At 37.5% G+C, this 18,708-nt stretch overlaps 1 protein-coding gene across 2 annotated transcripts; it reads left to right on the top strand.

Moving 5' to 3' along the window:
- The first annotated feature begins 489 nt into the window (after positions 1-489).
- On the top strand, positions 490-17,387 carry LOC5569608. 2 transcript variants are annotated; one of them, XM_021842788.1, is made up of 4 exons: positions 490-858; positions 3,993-4,152; positions 16,912-17,104; positions 17,171-17,387. In XM_021842788.1, the coding sequence occupies exons 1-4, from the start codon at positions 792-794 to the stop codon at positions 17,309-17,311; spliced, it is 561 nt and encodes a 186-aa protein (XP_021698480.1). In that variant the 5' UTR covers positions 490-791; the 3' UTR covers positions 17,312-17,387. The 2 variants fall into 2 exon arrangements, with proteins under 2 accessions (XP_021698480.1, XP_001652888.1); XM_001652838.2 differs by having other exon boundaries at positions 493-864.
- The last annotated feature ends 1,321 nt before the right edge of the window (positions 17,388-18,708 follow it).

Below are 18,708 nucleotides of genomic sequence, written 5' to 3'. Positions count from 1 at the left end.
TGCATTTCAGGAAATTCCTCATGATTTATTAGTTCCGAGAGTTTGTCGAGTGGTATTCATACACATGGGACAAAACCGGCTTAGTGGTCGGTCATTAATTACGTGAGGCGATATGAGGAGAGGGGGTTCCTTACTCGCCATTCGATTTATTTTTAATTTGCATACAAAAAATCTTGCCTAGGGTACATGACGGGTCGAAAAACTTTGAAAATTTCCTTACGTAATAAATGGACAGCCCCTTAGCTCAAGGCCCCTCTTGCAGTCCGTCTTGTATGTACCATCTCGTGCGCGAAGATGGGGGTTTTCACACTATCAGTCCATCAATAACAACATGTCGTTCTTGAGGCCGCAAGGTCGTGATTATATTTTATATATTACATCCCTACGCGGCACTTATAGCCGTATTAGTTCATACTATTAAATCTAAAACGTCACACAAGAAACCTGAGTCAGCTCTGGATCGCATCAGTTTACTCCAACTTTGCTATCAATTTGCATACCTATAGCTATGCTGCTCAAGTTTGTCGATTTCGCTCGTACTGTGTGCTTCATCTGGATGCTGCGAAGATTATAAAGACAAACATTAATAATAACATGATCACAAACAAGAAAATAAACCGGAATCCAGGTTTTTATGGAAGAAGCGACAATACAATGGGATCACAGAATGATATTTTAGTTTAGTTTTGTGTGTGCCTGCGATCGGACGGAATCTTCAGAGAGAGAAAGCAAGACTTGTTGTGTGTTTATTAAGAAATTTGAGTTGGCATTTATCACATTTTAGTAGAACAATGAAACAGTTCATTTCGGTATTATTACTTGTCGCATTTCTAGCTATTAGCAGTGCTCATAGTTCAGGTAAAGGTACGTAATTCTAATTTGTGATAGTACTGACGGAACACAAACTTATTCGTCAATTTCAAACGAAACATCGTTTGAATTTAACTACAATTTTGAAGATATTGCTCAAGTTCAAAATAATTTCTTAACTCAAGGCATGGATAGAGATGGTCACTTACACAGTTGTTGACTGAGATATTTTTTTTTGGGTATTTATCATTTTTGCATGTACCATGACCCCACAGTAATGGATCAAATAGTGTGGAGGCCAACCTATATAATTCAATAAAACAACATGGAAAACGCAAAATTGTAATTTAAAAGCACGAATTGAATCGTTTCAAATTGGAACTTTGGTTAGTCAACTATTTTGAGTGTAATATTTACATAGGATTGAGTAAAAATTAAAATTGTATCGGTTTCTGAAAACCATATTATGGATCAATTTTCATATTATGGATCAAATTGTGATAGTACGGATCAGTGCACAAAATCAAGAGATTTTCAACTTAATGCATCTGTATTGCATGATATGGCGAAAGTTAACAATGCGTCACATATTATTAGTGTTAGAGTTGGAAACAAGGGTAAAATGCCCTTTTTATGATACTACATTGTAGTAACTGAGACATGAACTGTTTTCGCTCTACACCAAGTTTTCCACCCATTTTTGTCTGCTAAAAAAAATGAAATTTACAAACCTTGATGTTTTATGAGTTTTATCCTTAGTGCTATTGTCTGAAAATATCGCATCCAATGCTTAAAATGGCAGAAATCTACATTCTTTGGAAGTGATCCATAACCGTGGTAAACAATCATTTCTTGGCCCATATCATGGATCACTAGTTAGAAGTGCTAATATTCGGTGCACCGTAAAAATGAAACAAGTAAATTTTCAAACTTTCATAACATGTTCAGAATAAACAATCAAGAAAAATGTTTTTCAAAGATGAATTCATACAAAATCGAAGCGAACGAGCATGTTTTATGCTATAACATTTGAATTTTATCATCTGTGGAAGCTTATGAATGCTTACGGCACTTCTTACAGAAGACGACCAAATCGATGTTTTCATTCCGATTAATCGATTGTTTTAATCGATGTTTGGGACATCTGAAACCGGGTGAATCGATTTTCTGCACTTGATGTTTTGATTGAATTCATTTTGTTGAACTTGCTGAATATTTTTTGCTGATAAAAAGGAATCTTGAACTAGTCTCGAAGTAGTGAATCTGTTCTATTGAAATTTAAAACTAAAAAAAAAAAAATATCAGTTTGGGTTCGCATTTGACACTATGCGAAAAAAATATATGACACGTGCAAAGGCTCATTGTTCTTAATGGAGAATCACGAATAACTATGGATAATGGCCTATTTTATTATTTAATGAATGGTATTTTGCATTAAACTTGAAATAACTCGAAAATGGCTACTACAAGAGAAGTGATCATCATAATCATTATGTTAAAAGTTAAAAGCTAATTTCAAGTTTCTTATTTAATAATAAGAACATATTCATTTTGAATCGGTGGGCAGTATTGTAATGTTTGAATGAATTAAAAAATAGAAATAATTCGCTTTACAGAAAATAGTACCAAACTTTATTGGTTATAAAACGACGTGCAGTTCAAAAATATTCGGCGAAATTTGACCTTAATGAAACTCATTGGTTGATCGAGAAAAAAATATTGTTTGGTCATTGTTCAAACAAGAAGGTCACTTGAAGGCTTAAATTCAGTGGCGACTCGTAACCTCACTTTCTACCTGTTCTACGACTCTAAAAATGTCTATTTCGGCAAATTTAGATTGTAAATCAAAAAGATAATTGTTGGAATCGTCCTATCCAACAAATCTCTATTCATTACATGCAAATTTGTTGCTGAAATTCAAGAATTTCTATTCGTGGAACAGGTAGATTTGAGGTTAGGAAATCGCCACTGCTAAAACTTCTTGTTCAGTTGCCAGCGATATTGATGAAATTATCACGTTGCTAGTTCTTCGGATTTTATATTCGCCAGACTGTGCATAGAGTGACTATAGTAAAGAGTTGTTTTTAGAAAAAACTTTTTTATTAAACAAATCTCCATCATGAAATTTTGCCTCAAACATCTATTTTCTATTAAGATTTTATGATGAAAAACAAAAATTATGAAAACAAGATATTGTGTAATATAATTTTTTGTTTTATTTTTGAATTTTTCATGATAAAAAAAATATAATATTTTTTAGTACCGTCTATGGGGGTGACAATGGGTCAGAGGGGTGAAAATGGGTAACATACACACTTTATAGACCCTCCGATGGAACATTTGCATTTTGGCAATAAATTTAAAGTGAAGTTACTAAGATTCTATTTTGAAGGTGTCTTGACGATACTTATTTTGTAGTTAAATCATATCATAGACACCGTACGCCTCGAACTTTCTGCAGACCGAGGTTATATTTTTTTGCAGTTACATACTGTCCTAATGTTCCTGCGGTGACAATGAAACCGGTCCATTTAGATGCGACGACTGAGATTGGATTTTCCCACAGTCTCTTATCCTAAATCGGGACGGTCAATCATTAGGCTGGTTTCAAAGCGAATTCAGTTATATGAGCTTTGAGAAACAAACAAGCTTAATCATGTGGTTTTTAAATTTTGGTTGATCGAGACATACACTTTAGCACATAGAATATCAAAATTCATATGAACATCCAAAGGATAATACTCACAAGAAACCGAGAATATATTTAATCATGTTGAATTTGGTGTTTGTCACAAACATTGGGCCAGCCTAAAATCACATGCATACGCTTAGCATTTATCAAAACATTCACATGCATTGGACGACTGAGCCCGGTTTTTTTTTCGGCGCAAAGTATCGATCGTGCGTGTTTGTCGTCAACGTGCAGCCCGATCCAAACTGGTTTTAGATAATAACTGGAGATTCTATTATGGTACTAGAGGCAACAATTTCCCAAGCTCTGGCTGCAGCGAAATATAAAATTGAAATTTGGCAAAAAATAAATAAAATTTACTTCTACTGGCTATGGAGCGGGGGCGCTTTTATGACAGTTATAAAACGGATTTGCATATCTGCAATTAAGAACTCATGAAACGGTCGAGTGGTTTGAATTTTAATAATTACTTTTGTCATTTCACTTACAGATGTGGCAACGAAGAGCAATGAGAACGCAGGGGCGTACGAGGAGATTCGAGTGGAATCGTCTCTCAACGTGCGCAAGAGCAATCCAGCTGCGAGGAGGCACGTGAGAAGCGTCGTAGATATATTGGTGCCCGACAACGCACGAGTTAAGCGACAGTTTGGGTGAGCATGTTAATCGATGTATGCATTGGAAGTCCTAGTGTGGTAAACGTTATGATTGCATTTAAAATTTAATTGATATTCTTACAATAAGACTCATTGATATTTCAATAAGTGTGCTTATATTACGCAGTGTAACAATATTTATATATTTACTTGTCTCAAGGATAAAATTTTGTGTCTCCAGTAGACTTGGAGCTACTGTATTTGATGCCGTTCTCAGAAATGTTCTAGCACGTCACAATTTTTATCTACAGGTCTCCAAAGTTCTATAAAACTCTGTTTTCATTGTTGTTTACATGAAGTTTAATGTATGATTTATCAGAAAAATTATGATCTAATCCACCAAGCATGCATTATATGATTTTAACTTTTATTTCAGATATAATTTGGTTGAAATTTTACGATTAAGTTTATATTAAATTGATTTTTCCAACATGCTCTCAGTCGTCATACAAAATTCTTCGTTTCTCTTATATAGCAAAATACAATACTTTTCAAAACCATCGATTTTGATCATCGAACGTATTGTAATTAGGCAAATAAATTGCCATACAAGCTGTCAAACTTGCATGCAAGTAGGCTAAAATAGTCAAATATTGCCTTTTCAACAGTCACTATCTCAGAAACTAGACGTGCTATGATTTTTTTGCAATTTATCATCGTAATAGGCTGTTTTTCATCTCGCCAACCTGTCATGAAACGGCCTACTTTCCTGCATTGAAGTGCGGGAATAGTCATTACGCAACTGAAACCAGTGCTGTAATGATTCATTACGCAACGCTTTCTCATTATGCAACTGTTTTGAGTTTCGTAATGAATCATTACACAACATTTTTTTTTCAGAAATTGTAAAATGATGGTGAATGCATTCCGATATAATTTCTGATACCTTCAAGTGATCTTCTACGAAATTGCAAAAAATGTTGTACGCAACTCGTTACAGAACTCGAGTTTTACAGCACTCGTCGTAATTATCCTACTCGGCAAGCCTCGTAGGATAAATATAGAACTCGTGCTGTAAAAATCATCATTCTGCAACTTGTTCCGTAAACTACTATTTGAAAACGGCGATGAATTCAGTAACCCTTAATTTACTAAATAGCATTTTTTTCGTGCTTGAGACAAAAACGTGTTCCGCAGTGCTATTTATAAAAAAGTTCGTTGTTACGAAAATAGCTCAGAAACATTTCAGAATTCAGAAACTTTGCCTTAAAAATTCACAAAACGAGCGATCAAACGGACGTACTAAATAAAAAATGTCAATTCGATGCATCTGACCACGATGGTGTCGCCATAAAACAGTACGGTTTTGTTTATTTCTATATTTTTCGTGATGAAAGCTGCTTTCACTGTGTGGGTGTAACATTCTACATAACAAATCTTGTTTTTTATGGTCGGGCATCTCTTGAATTTATTCAAAATTTATGATTCATGAAATGTGTCAGACGACATTCATTTATCAGTACTTTTTTTGTTTTTTCTTAACATTCATTCTACCGCTCGTGCTATGGAGGGCGAAGAAAACAAAGGCGTTATCGAGTCATTACTGTGTGGTCCATCGATTGTGTCGCTTGCGGAGCGAGCGATAGGACCGGAAACACACTTGTTTGGCATGCAATGCGTAATGTAGTAATATCGAGAATCCAGATAGGCGTGATTATATCATGGATTGCATCACTTTCATCATCACCTTATCCTACACGGTGTCTCTGGTAGAACAACATTATTATAAAAAATCAGTATCGCTAAAAAATTCAACAAATGAAAGCTTAGGCTTTCCCCTTTCATTTGAGACCTGTTTGGAAATGTTCTATCGGGGGGTCCTGAACATTTTTTTCAAAACAGTACAATGCCGTTTTTTCAGTACTGATTTCTTAATTATGGTTCACACAGTCATTTTCTTTCATGCTTATCTAGGTAGCCATGAGAAATTGTACTACGAATAGTTAACCAATTAATAAAAAGGATTTAGATTTAGCATTATACCACTCTATTTAAACCAATTATATACACGACATATTGATAAAGTAAATACGGATAATACGGCTTACAAATGCTCACTATTGTACATTACTACAGCTCAAAGAAGCTGTCGATCATATGCTTCGGAGTTCTCCGGAACCTTAACATGATTCCAAGCAACTTGAAAATCGAAATGCACGATTTCACTGGCTTGTTTCCCGTAATTGCTCAAACCAGTTCCTGTGATTTCACAAAACTCCGGGATATGATAGCGGAAATATGGAACTTCGAGCTATTGGGTAAGCAATCCACGTTTTTGAAAAGTTCTCAACTTTTCTGCAAGATCATCATCTAGACTCGTTTGAAAACAACTTTTATGTACCTGATCAGAATGATCAAAGGCCTGAAATACATTTTTTCATTTAAAAGAGATAATTTACAGAACAGTACGATAAATTACAATTGCTAGCAAACTTAGATCCCATTACACTTCCAAAACATGCCGATTTTTCAAAAGCTTCTGACAGTTTCATCTGGTGAATCCACTTTTGTTGTGGTGTTGGCAACTGATGATCCTCACCTGTGATAAAAGAATTATTTTAAGGTCATCTTTATGAATCACACAATCAAACTGCTGATGCTTACCCATTCCTCGACATTATTTGGATCAATTTGGAGCAGTGGATAGTAAATACAATTGAAGAACTGCTTCGCCAGTTCATGGTCCAAGCCGAGACTTTTCCATTTCGCGGACGCGTATGTGACAAAGTATTTGTGGATGACCAGCTAAATTGGATAAATCTTTTTTGTGTGGTTCAGTATGGGCAAGGAAATGTTGAACTACCTCCCATTATTACGAAAAACAGATTGACGATTTTCAAATCTCCAGCAATGGAGCACCTAAAATTATTCAAAAGCAACAGTGTCTTCCACATTTTCTCAATATTGCCATATTTTTCTGGAACGCCAGAAGCAACAGCAAACAGCAACAGTATTTTTACGCCAGTATCCTTACATCGGCCTTGAGTCCCGATGTCGTCGGAATTATGCTCGGTAATCGACAGGGTAAATGATTAAAGGACCCTTCTCCATCGCTTGCAGATCGAACTGCCCAGGCCAACTCCCCTTTTTGGACGTCACATAATCAACTAACCCCTGAACGTTCTTCTTCTTGGCATTAACGTCCTCACTGGGACAGAGCCTGTTTCTCAGCTTAGTGTTCTTATGAGCACTTCCACAGTTATTAACTGAGAGCTTTCTTTGCCAATGTTGCCATTTTCGCATTCGTATCTCGTGTGGCAGGTACGATGATACTCTATGCCTAGGGAAGTCAAGGAACTTTCCTTTACGAAAAGATCCTGGACCGACCGGGAATCGAACCCAGACACCTTCAGCATGGCTTTGCTTTGTAGCCGCAGACTCTAACCACTAAGGCTAAGAAAGGCCCCTGAACGCATTTATATGCATTTAAATTTACGTTATTACAGTTTCTGCATTATCATTCAAATCAATGTGCAAATGTGTTACCTCTAAAAACCCCTGAACTGATTGGTTAGGTCTGCTGATTTTGAAAGCGATGTTTGGGGCGATTGCAACATCTAAACCCCTTAGACAGTTGCTCAACTGCAACGCTCATCTGGTGCTCAAATCAATTTTTTTTAATCAAGAACAAGTCATCAGCGAAAAAATGTTTTTTTTAGGTTGCACAGATGTTGAATAAGATTCTCAGTTGGGTGGTAAACCGTGTAGATTCGACAACCAACCAATTCAATTTGCACTTACTTTTTGCATTACTGTGTCTACCACGTTTTCCCTTTAGTTTTGGTGAGATTGTTGTTCTCACATCATTACATGCTTCGAGTGGTAGGTTTTAAATTGAATTTATATTTATACAGTGCTATATTCAAAAGTTTTAACTGGTTACTGAACGAATAAACGTGCAAGCTCGACATATTTTTGTAGGACAATACCATACTGTAATCCTGATGTCGTGAAGAATGTGCTGTTCAATAATATCAACCACTATTGCTGATAACGGTTGCAGACACAAATTCTTTAAACACAATACGCTAATCTTCGAACGATTGTCTTCATGACTTTTCGGTTTCATGTTTCAGGTCTCCTGACAGAGTGTAGTGTAAATATATATATTTATTATTAGGTGGGAAATTGGGATATATTTATTGTAATTATTAACAGGCATACCTCTAATCAGCAAACCAAAATGTTGACCCAAAACAATGAATTTATAAACTTATCACGCGACACAAGCACCAATTTTTCGCTATACCACCTTAGAACGCGACAACTTAAGCAATGAAGCGTTATAACGCAGCGCCGATTTCCCTACCATTGATGCCAATTTAGTTGTTTTTTGCAATCTGTGAAACCATTGGTGATGTAATGATCCATGAGTACATGCTTTCAAACATTTTGGTTATTACTAATCGTAAAAAGCAATATCTTATGAAAATATATTTGAATTTTGAGACCGTAGCATACAACTGAATCTAAATAATGGTTATTTATTGGAAATCTTTCAAATCTCTAAACATTTTTTTTATTCAAAATTTTAAATACTATTTACATCCATTTTAGTTTTGTATAAATGAATAAATTGTGATTGAAGATATACAATTTTACTATTTACTGAATTTATAATCAACTGAACAGCAACACTGCCAAAACAAAAACAAGCTTGTTTTATGGAAATCTGAACAAACATTTAAAAAGGGCACATCGACATAGGTAAACAATGTCTTTGTAAGACGCTGTTGAGCCCAATTCAACTCGAACACGCTTACCAATACTACTATCAGGAATAGCTAACACTAATCTTTCTGATAGTGGTGTTAGTTTGCATGGGCGAGCTAAAAAGGGCTCAACAGCAACGTTTCTGAAAAAAGGCTCAAGACCTCTCCAGCCCTTTGCAAATGTTTGTCCAGAAATATTTGTCATGGCCTTCTACGGTTCTATTGAGTTGTCATCATATGGTACAAACGATTCATTGTATCATACTATTGGTGGAAGAAGCTCACCTATGGTACGTATCTCTTACTAAAATAAAAAAAAAATGTTCAGGACCCCCCGATAGAACATTTTCAAACCGGTCTCAAATGAAAGGGGAAAGCCTAAGCTTTCATTTGGTGGGTGTTTCATCGATACTGATTTTTTTTATATTAATGTTTTCTACCAGAGACACCGTGCCTACTAACCCAATATACTTTTCATGACAACTGTGGATATGCAGAGTATATTCGGTTTCTAGCAGGAGAGTGACACCACTGTCAAACTCAGCAGATCACCCATCTTCCTCACATCTGTTTTAGTACTTTAAATTTTGGAATCCACTTTTTGGTTGGTTAGCCCCACAAAGTATCCCAATAGAGTAAACGCTTCACTTTGCAATATACTTAAAATATGCGCATTAAACAATATTGCTGGTTTTAACTGCGGCACAGCTCACATGGGCTTAAACATCCACTTTCCTCCCACCGCCATTTATCAGCTGTTTCTAATGCGATCAACCTGATTTTTCGATCGGGGCTGAAATATAGTTTGAACTTATCCCCTACTGAATTTCGTCAAAATCGATTGGACGATTTGGATTTAAAAGAAAAAAAAAAACACAGTAGCAACTAAGGGCATTTTAAAATTACTTACTTACTTATTTGGCTTTACATCAATTATCTTGATAAAGCCTCGCCAACAATATTTCGCCAATTCCCTCGGTTCATGGCCGCTTCTCTCCATCCTCGACTGTGACCCACGCTCTCCAGGTCCTGGTGTACCTGGTCAATCCACCTAGCTCGCTGCGCCCCACGCCTTCTTGTTCCGACCGGATTCGTGGCGAACACCATCTTTACAGGGTTGTTGTCCGGCATTCTTGCAACATGCCCTGCCCAGCGTATCCTTCCAGCTTTAGCTACCTTCACGATACTGGGTTCGCCGTAGAGTTGAGCGAGCTCGTGGTTCATCCTTCGCCGCCACACGCCGTTCTCCTGCACGCCGCCGAAGATCGTCCTTAGCACTCGGCGTTCGAAAACCCCAAGAGCTTGCAAGTCCTCCTCGAGCATAGTCCACGCCTCATGCCCATAGAGGACTACCGGTCTTATGAGCGTTTTGTACATCGTGCATTTGGTGCGGGGGTGAATCTTTCTTGACCGCAGTTTCTTCTGGAGCCCATAGTAGGCACGACTCCCGCTGATGATGCGCCTTCGTATTTCCCGACTAACATTGTTGTCAGCCGTCAACAAGGATCCGAGGTAGACGAACTCGTCCACCACCTCGAAGGTATCCCCGTCTATCGTAACACTGCTTCCTAGGCGGGTCCTGTCGCGCTCAGTTCCGCCAACCAGCATGTACTTTGTTTTCGACGCATTTTAAAATTATATTCTTCAATTCGGTAAACTCAGAACAACACAATGTCCTTCAAACAAAATAAGCTTCGTAAACTTGCTGCGATGAGATTGTTTAAATGGGATTACAGTTTTGGCATAACCGGCCAATCTTGGGTTCAAGTAATCTATCTATCTATATAAATAAAAATGGAATGGTGTTTGTATGTCACGAAATGGCTTGAGAACGGTTCAACGAATTTTAACAATTCTTTCACTGTCGCATTCGCCAAGGGCTCCGACGTGTTCGTGCGTAGAAAAAGTTTGGGAAAGTATTCGAAATAGTAGTAAAAACGGAAGAAAACTAATGTGTCATTTTGTATGAGAGATTGCATGTCATTTTTCAACAGCCTACTTGATAGAAAGACGAAGTTTGCCGGGACCACTAGTAATCAATAATAACCTTTATCGAGTTAATTCGATGGTTTTCTTAAGGTTTATATTATACGTCAATTATACGGGAAGTCAAGTTGTTGAAAACATCATTGAATTCGCTTTGAATCTTTAACAATGTACAACCAAAGAGCACGTCAAAATACTTAGCTACGTTAAACTTGTTTTATCATCTCCCACATTATGTGAATGCTTTTACATACAAACCCAACTGTTTGATCACTCAATGTGTTCTACTAAACTAGAAATGTCCCATTTTGTCTGTGTAAAACGGTGTATAATCCACTATAATTATAATTGGAACTATAGCTAAACTAGGGAGTAGTGTTTGATCCTTTGAATCTGTTGCATGCTCCTGTGGATCGAGCAACGAAATCATGATCGAGTACGGCTCGCGTAGTAACCGCACTTTCAATATCGGTCATCCGTGTATACACTCACGTATTAATTTCAAATTATATCTTTATCGAATCCTTTCCCATATCCAAACTTCCAGTTAATATAGACGGGGTTGGTGGTCTAATGGCTATCGCTTCTGCTCCATAAGCAGAAGGTCATGGGTTCAATCCCAGGCCCATCCCTTTCCTCATACATTGTAGTTGTATCTTTCACTTGTTTCTATCTACCACTTTTAATGTATCACAGCTGATCTATCACAGTTCATAGCATTTGCTGGAACCCGAGACGGACAGAATTAAACCGTTTCCTTACGCTTCCATTCTTTCATCATTATAGCACGCTTTTCCTTACGCATGATACATAGGCAGTCTTTCTAAGGTATTTCTAAGGTCTGCTACGTTTACTGGCATTGAATTTCACTAAAAAGGCTACTTAGGGTAACGGTCGTATTTTGGACCCCTTAAGGAAGTGATTTTAGTTTTTTGTTCCAATTAATTAATTGCACAGCGTAACCAAGTCAAAGAACATGCCAAAATGTAGATAAAGACACCCTCTACGAGATAAAAATGCCCATACGTAGGATCCAAAAAAAAACGTCGAAAATAATTGAATTGTGAAGCACTGTTTTTCATTATTTTGGACACACCAATACATTTTGGACCCTCAAAGTATATATTTTGGACCCCCGGCATTTTTTTATCGTTTGGCGACAAAGTCCACGACACTGGTTGTATAATATGTTTGCCCATAGTCTAATTAATCGATTGCCAATGGAAACCCGAAGAAATTCTACGCTTTTAGTTCAGAAATTTGAAAAAATGTTTTTGTTTACATTTGAAAAATTTGTGACGGCTCCAATTTCTGTGTGTAACGTGTGGTAACGGTTGCATAGATGAACCGATTAAATTAAATTAATTTCAGATAAAATAAAAACATTTCCTATGTACAAACGGTTAATGTAAGTGCGGAATAGTACTATATTTCCAAATGGCATGCGAATTGAGTTGGTCTTTCGATTTAAACTGGAAAATTTGCGGGAAAATAGCCCAGGGGGTCCAACATATATAGGGGTCCAAAATATATTGGTTACCCTATGCTTCGGTGTGATGCAAACGCAATAATTTGTTGCTGAGATGTTCATGTAAAGGCTTGCGCATGATTGACATAAACACAGAGCGGAATTAAAAAAAACTCAGCAATCACAGAAAAAGAAGACCGTCTTCGCGAGTCTCGTCTCAGTGCTAGTTCTTGAAGCCAGCCACTAGGGGGCGTCCACAAATTACGTAACGCTCTAGGGGTTGGGTGACAAAACGTCGAAAAACAAACCGTCGAAAGACAAAAGGTCGAATGCCAAAACGTCGAATGCCAAGATGTCGGAAGGACAAAACGTCGAAGGGACAAAACGTCGAAAGTCAAAATGTCGAATTCCAAACGTCGAAAGGACAAAACGCCAAAAATAGAAAATGTCGAAACCAAAATGTCAAAGGGACAAAACGTCTAAGGGACAATACGTCATAGAAAACAAATCGAGTGTGGCGGGCAATACTTGCGCTATTCGATTAATTAAAAATGCAAAGAAAGAAATTTATACTAATGTAACGTTAAATTCAAACACTCAACAATGTTTTAAACAATTGAGAAACTGAAAAATATTTTGTTTACCAATATAATCACCATGATATCGTTAATTATAGTTAATTATACCACCTTCAAGGTAATAAAAATCAAATTGTAAAAAAACTTTTTTTTTGTAAAATTAATCTATTTGATATTCAGGTTATAACATAATTTTTGACGTATCTCATCGAAGTGCTTGTTTCAGTCAAATATTGAAAATGTTTTACCGAAAAATAAGTTAATAAATTGATTAAATTGGTCCAATTCAATAAAAGAATGAGTACATTTAGAATTCCCTAATAAATTTGATAAAATTGATGTCATTAGTTTGTTGAAAGAATGAATGTATCTTATAAAAATAAATAATACACTATTTAACAACAAAAAACTGTACCAGTAGTAAATTCAATTCACCTTTAAATAATTTCTGCATACATATTTGAGAAATTATTTAACTGTAATGTAACCAAAAATTAAAAAAATATGAACCTATTGATATACAAAGATTTTATTTTAAAAAATTAAAACAAATTTATCGAACGCAAAATGCTAACGCTCCAAATACACGAAACAACTGGAATCAGGGTTGGGAAAAAATCTGAAATTCACTCTACAGTAGTCAAACAAAGCCAATCACAGTCAGCGAAGACAGTGAAACTCACGCCCATCGCTGCTGTAGGCAAAGAGCCTTGAAAATTGCAAAACACCCGTTGCTAAGGGCAACCCTGTAGAAAAATGTTCTATATCCCGCTGCATTTCCCGCATTTAGAGCCTTCAATGACACTACTGAATCAGAGTGTCGTATTTCTCATGTATACCTAAATGAGCTAGTGTGCCATGCGATATCCCATATCGCAGCTCACAGATTATGTGAGACACGAGATGCAGATACGTACAAAATATATCTTAGTGAGCGAGTCTCATGAGACATCTCGTGAGGCTCGTCGCATGCGCTTACTTGGAGTACTTTTTTGCAGTTATGTTTGCCTAGTACAACAGCTCCACGGAAGCATACGGCTTCGGTCTATGCCTATGCTTCTTTGGTGGCCAGCATAAGTTTTTAAATTCAAATGCTAGAATCTTAACCGCGTTGAACCGCGTCAGTGCTTACAGGCAGTTTAATCCAAGATTTGATCCCTTACCCTTGCTTTTGGAACGGCAGCGAGTCTCAAATGCACTGTCACATTGAGATTTTCTCATGAGACGGCACATGAGCCAGTGCAGATGTGATCGTTTGAGCTAGTACACTGCTACATGAGATCTAAAAAAATGTGTCTCACCATAGCACGTGCTCAAACGCGCGGTTATTTTTGTGCGCTCATGGCAAGCTGATCTCAAGCTCTTGATGTGAAGCGCGTATACATGATGTCTGCTACTGATTTAGAGAAATTCATGTACCCAATATAGGCTACTTGATGAGATTCACGATTTTAAACTACTGTAGTGAGAGAGCCACGTGATTTTCGCGAAATTCAAGCCTACTACTATTACCATTCCCAGCACTGACTGGAATTACCAAATTCTGAGGCATATTGATTTGGTGCAAATTAAAATTTTGTTCGCTCACTAGTTGTAGGAAAAAGAAAAACTGTAAAGTACATGGGGCAAGTTGAAATGGCTGGGGTAAGATGAAATGGTAAGGTCATCACAGTGAAAGTTAACAAATGAAACCAACTCCTGCTCACATCTATTGATATCATGTTCAGAACTTTTCCTTCCAACACGCCCCAGTATACGTTAAAGCACTTTTTTCTCTTCATTTGCCTGCGTCCAGAGGTGTATGAATTTTGTTTTTCAAAGTGCTTCACTGCTTCTTGTCTGGTTAGGAATGGATCTGAAATTGACAGTTTACTGGAAAATTTTCCCATGCTTACTTTGTTGAAAATAGTAAATTTTGCTGTTTACAATGCCGTTCGCATCGCATCGATTTTTTTCCTTAGCCACGCTAGTTCCAAAGGCCTTCGCTAGAAAAATGACTGCTTTCGACATTTTGTCCCTTTCAACGTTTTGGGATTCGATGTTTTGGCATTCGACGTTTTGGGTTTCGTCGTTTTGTCTTTTGACATTTTGTTTCTAAACCCGCTCTAAGGGGAGGGGGGGAGTAGGCTCAAGCGTTACGGTTCATACATTTCCAAATTTCGCGTTACGTAATAAATGGACGCTCCCTATCTGCGTGGCGCTAGTGCTTAGTAAACAAATTTAGGCTTTAACCCCATCAAACCTCGCGTTGTAGCAACAAACGTCGCATGAGAAAAAAAATACTATTGATAACCGTTTATCATTGCACTAAATAAGATGTGGCTAAATTAACAGAAAACTTGATAAAATTATACGCACCTAACACCAGAATGAATGATAAGTGAAATATAAATGTTGCAGTCGAAAACGAGTGTTCAGCACCAAATTTTTGCTTCACTTCAGTTTTTCGTGGATGAAAGACGTTTCAGTCCTATGGTTTATACGATCTACACGGAGCCACAAATCAACCCAACTTTGACTTCTTTTGACGCAATTCGGCTCTCCCGTGGGATAACCCAAATTTCGGTTAACTAACATATACCTATCATTAAGTTGTTTCCGTTTGACAACAGCGAGTAGTTTGATTTCTCCGTGTACCGTGGGAGGCAGTTGAATGCATCATCAACTCCTTCCTCTTCCCCTTCCCCTCATTGGTCTGCATTCTGACGGGGCAGGCACCATTGTTGCCTGAAAATAGAAGATCATCAGCACTAATACACTGTTAATCCCAAGCAGTCATATGGTTGGTTCCTTGTGTAAGTGCAGCTGATCTTGCGATACTGGAGTAGCAACCACGGGCGGCCAAAAGTAGCAAACTCATGCTCCTTTCCCATATCCAAACTTCCAATGTTTTCTTGTGGAAGTGCAGAAGACTCCTTGGCTTCCATAAAGCAATTAACTCAGCTCTGTGGAAGTGTTCATAAGAATAGTAAGCTTAGGAAAAGACTCTGTCTCAAGTGTGTCAATCCCAAACGCCAGGAAGAAGAAGAAAAAAAATTAGAGATGACTGGGCTCTCATATGATACCCCTGATTTATTCCTAAGCGATCATCAAACTAAGCGAGGAATTTAGTTTGCTCAAAACAAATGGAGAATATTTAAAACATTCAACTCAAATTTCGATAACCACACCGATAGTCTGCATCATGTCATATTAAACTAATGCGCGAAATGCTCGCCAAATAAATAAATCATTCAACACGATTGCATGTCCGAGACAAACATTTTATCAGTATCATTCTACTATCAAGAAGTTGATTGTGTCGTGAATTGCAACGGTTTCTATCTTGATTGAAACACGCGTTGCGATCTCCCTGTGCTGGAGCTTAGTTAGCATTCCGGTGGTCATTCCGGTGACTGCTCAAATTCGAAGCAGCGCCGGGTACGTTTTAATAGCGGGTTTGACCCTGAAAGTTTGAAGATCGTCTAAATTTACTTGAATTCACGTAGGCACACAATCAACTGGCTATCCAGATGAGATAGGAGATAATCGATTTCATGTCACCAATTTCTTTGCACCATCTTGAAACACGAGGCTACTTTTCAACACTCATCGACGTGATTGATCCAACGCGAGTAGAATTTGGGATGCTTTCCGGTGTCCACATTAAAATTGCAGCGACCATCCACCCCTAATGAAGACATATGACCATTTTATGAACGTCGGGGTGCCTTGGGGAGTGTCTGAAAGCTACCATTTTAAAAACCTATAAAATTAGCAATATTCGCCACCTGGTTGAAATCGATTAGCTTACTGATAGCAATCTGACCAAATAGGGTAACGATTGGCATTTTCGGCACCTCCTTTTTAAACAACTTTCTATAGCTTTCTATTTACCATCACACGTCAAAAAAATTTTTTTTGATAAGATATTAGTAAAACTTATCCCTTGTCGAAAAAGGGACCTCTGTCGGGAATTGGGACTTACTTCTTGTTTTACCTCCTCCTCATTTCATTCTTAATTTTCCTATAGCGGATTCGGAGCATCCAGCGCACAGGCTAACGCAAATGCTTTCAACCAACAATTTGGTCCAAATGGATTTGGAGCCAGTGCAGCCAACGCCGGAGCACAATCTTTCTTCAACCAAGGTCCTGGAGGTGGCTTTGGAGCCTCGGCCGCTAATTCTGCATCGCAAGGATTCCAAGCCGGCCCAGGTGGATTCACGGTATGATCATCTGACGTTATTCGAATCTAATAAAATATTTGTGTACTAACATTCTCACATTTACAGGGCTCTGCTGGACAGTCTGGAAGCCAGACATATCATCTCCCTGGGAACCGGGACGTAAGCTTGGCATACACCGGTGGATTCTCTGTAGCGGACGGTAAACCTAGTGTATCGCAAGGAAATTCGATCAGTTTCTCCGGATAATCTGTTTGACAACAGGAACGCCGAACGAATTTCAATCAACGAAGAACGTGTCAAAATATATATGTCGAAAGTAAAACTCTGCGGAAGGCTTGTCGTTTATTTAGTGCAAGAACTCCATGCGGTTTCGATTCATTTGGCTGTGGCTTTTCGTACATCGTTTAGCAACTGATATATGCAGGAATGTTTGCGAAAAAAATTGCACCCCCTTTTCGGGTACTGAATGGTTTCTGATTGAATTCGATAGGATCTATCTTCTACTGTGATTATTATTCACAAGGTGCTACCGAAGTTGTACTTCTTCAGCAGCCGTGATAATTTGAATAATCGTACGATTCTGTCTTTTTGCCATTTGCGTTAGCTTTGCCAATTTTTATTACTAAATGAGCCGCTCGAATCTAGCGGAAGCGGTTGAAAATTAAATTTGATAGCATATCAGAAGAAGTTCTTATTTAGTATTATGCGTGAAGTAGTCAGATGCAAATTAATTCATTTATGCACTGTGCGAATTATAAGTTCAATAATCTTGCATAAATTTCAAAAGGCCCATTTTTCCTTTTTTAAAGGCCCATGATGCTTTTTTGGATTTTTAATCAGCGCAGTTTCCGAATTAATCATTGTTTGTTGAACTTAACAGGATGAACTTGATTGAAATTGTACCTCTAGCTAACTGATACATATGATATTGTCATATTTTGACAAATATCATTCAAAAGTCGTAGCAGCAAACGCGCAGGTATTCTGCAAGACCATGATGAGAGTGGCGGGTTCGAATTCAACCGATCGAAGATCTTTTCAGATTAGAAGTATTTTGACTTCTTAGGGCATAGAGTATCTTCATGCTTACCACACTATGTAGAAATGCAAACATAACCAGCTAACAAAGAAAGCTCTTAGTTAAGAACTGTGGAAGAGCTCTTAGAACAGTACCATATGGGACTTAACGACAGGAAAAAGAGCCTTACCTTATCATCAAAGTTTTTAAAATTCTGTGGCGACACCATTCGATCGATTTTGATGAGATTTCCAGGAAAAATAACAAATGAGTTATGTTTTTGAATAATGCATTAAAAATTTTGAATTCGATGATGGTTTCGGATTTAGGTCCGAATTTGTTGGGTACCTAGGGTAATTCAAAATAAAAATTATGGAGAAAATTCAAGAAATTTCATCAAAAAAATTCCAAAAGTCAGTTGATCTATTTGAAAGAATACATAACGTTTCGGTTTGGAAACTATTGTGGTCATTTAGGGAACATGGTCACCGGATATCGGTTCCGGTAGGGATCCTAAATATCATGCACTGATACATTTCCAGTAGCGCAACCAGGATTTGGCTCTATGATAGGTTGTAGACGATAAAACGGAAGTCAAAGACGACAAATTTTACCTAGTTTCTCT

The sequence above is a fragment of the Aedes aegypti genome, chromosome 2 (genome assembly GCF_002204515.2).
Source record: "Aedes aegypti strain LVP_AGWG chromosome 2, AaegL5.0 Primary Assembly, whole genome shotgun sequence".
NCBI classification, from domain to species: Eukaryota; Metazoa; Arthropoda; class Insecta; order Diptera; family Culicidae; genus Aedes; species Aedes aegypti.
Note: the sequence above shows the minus strand (reverse complement) of the source record. Positions and strands in the feature narration are given on the sequence as shown.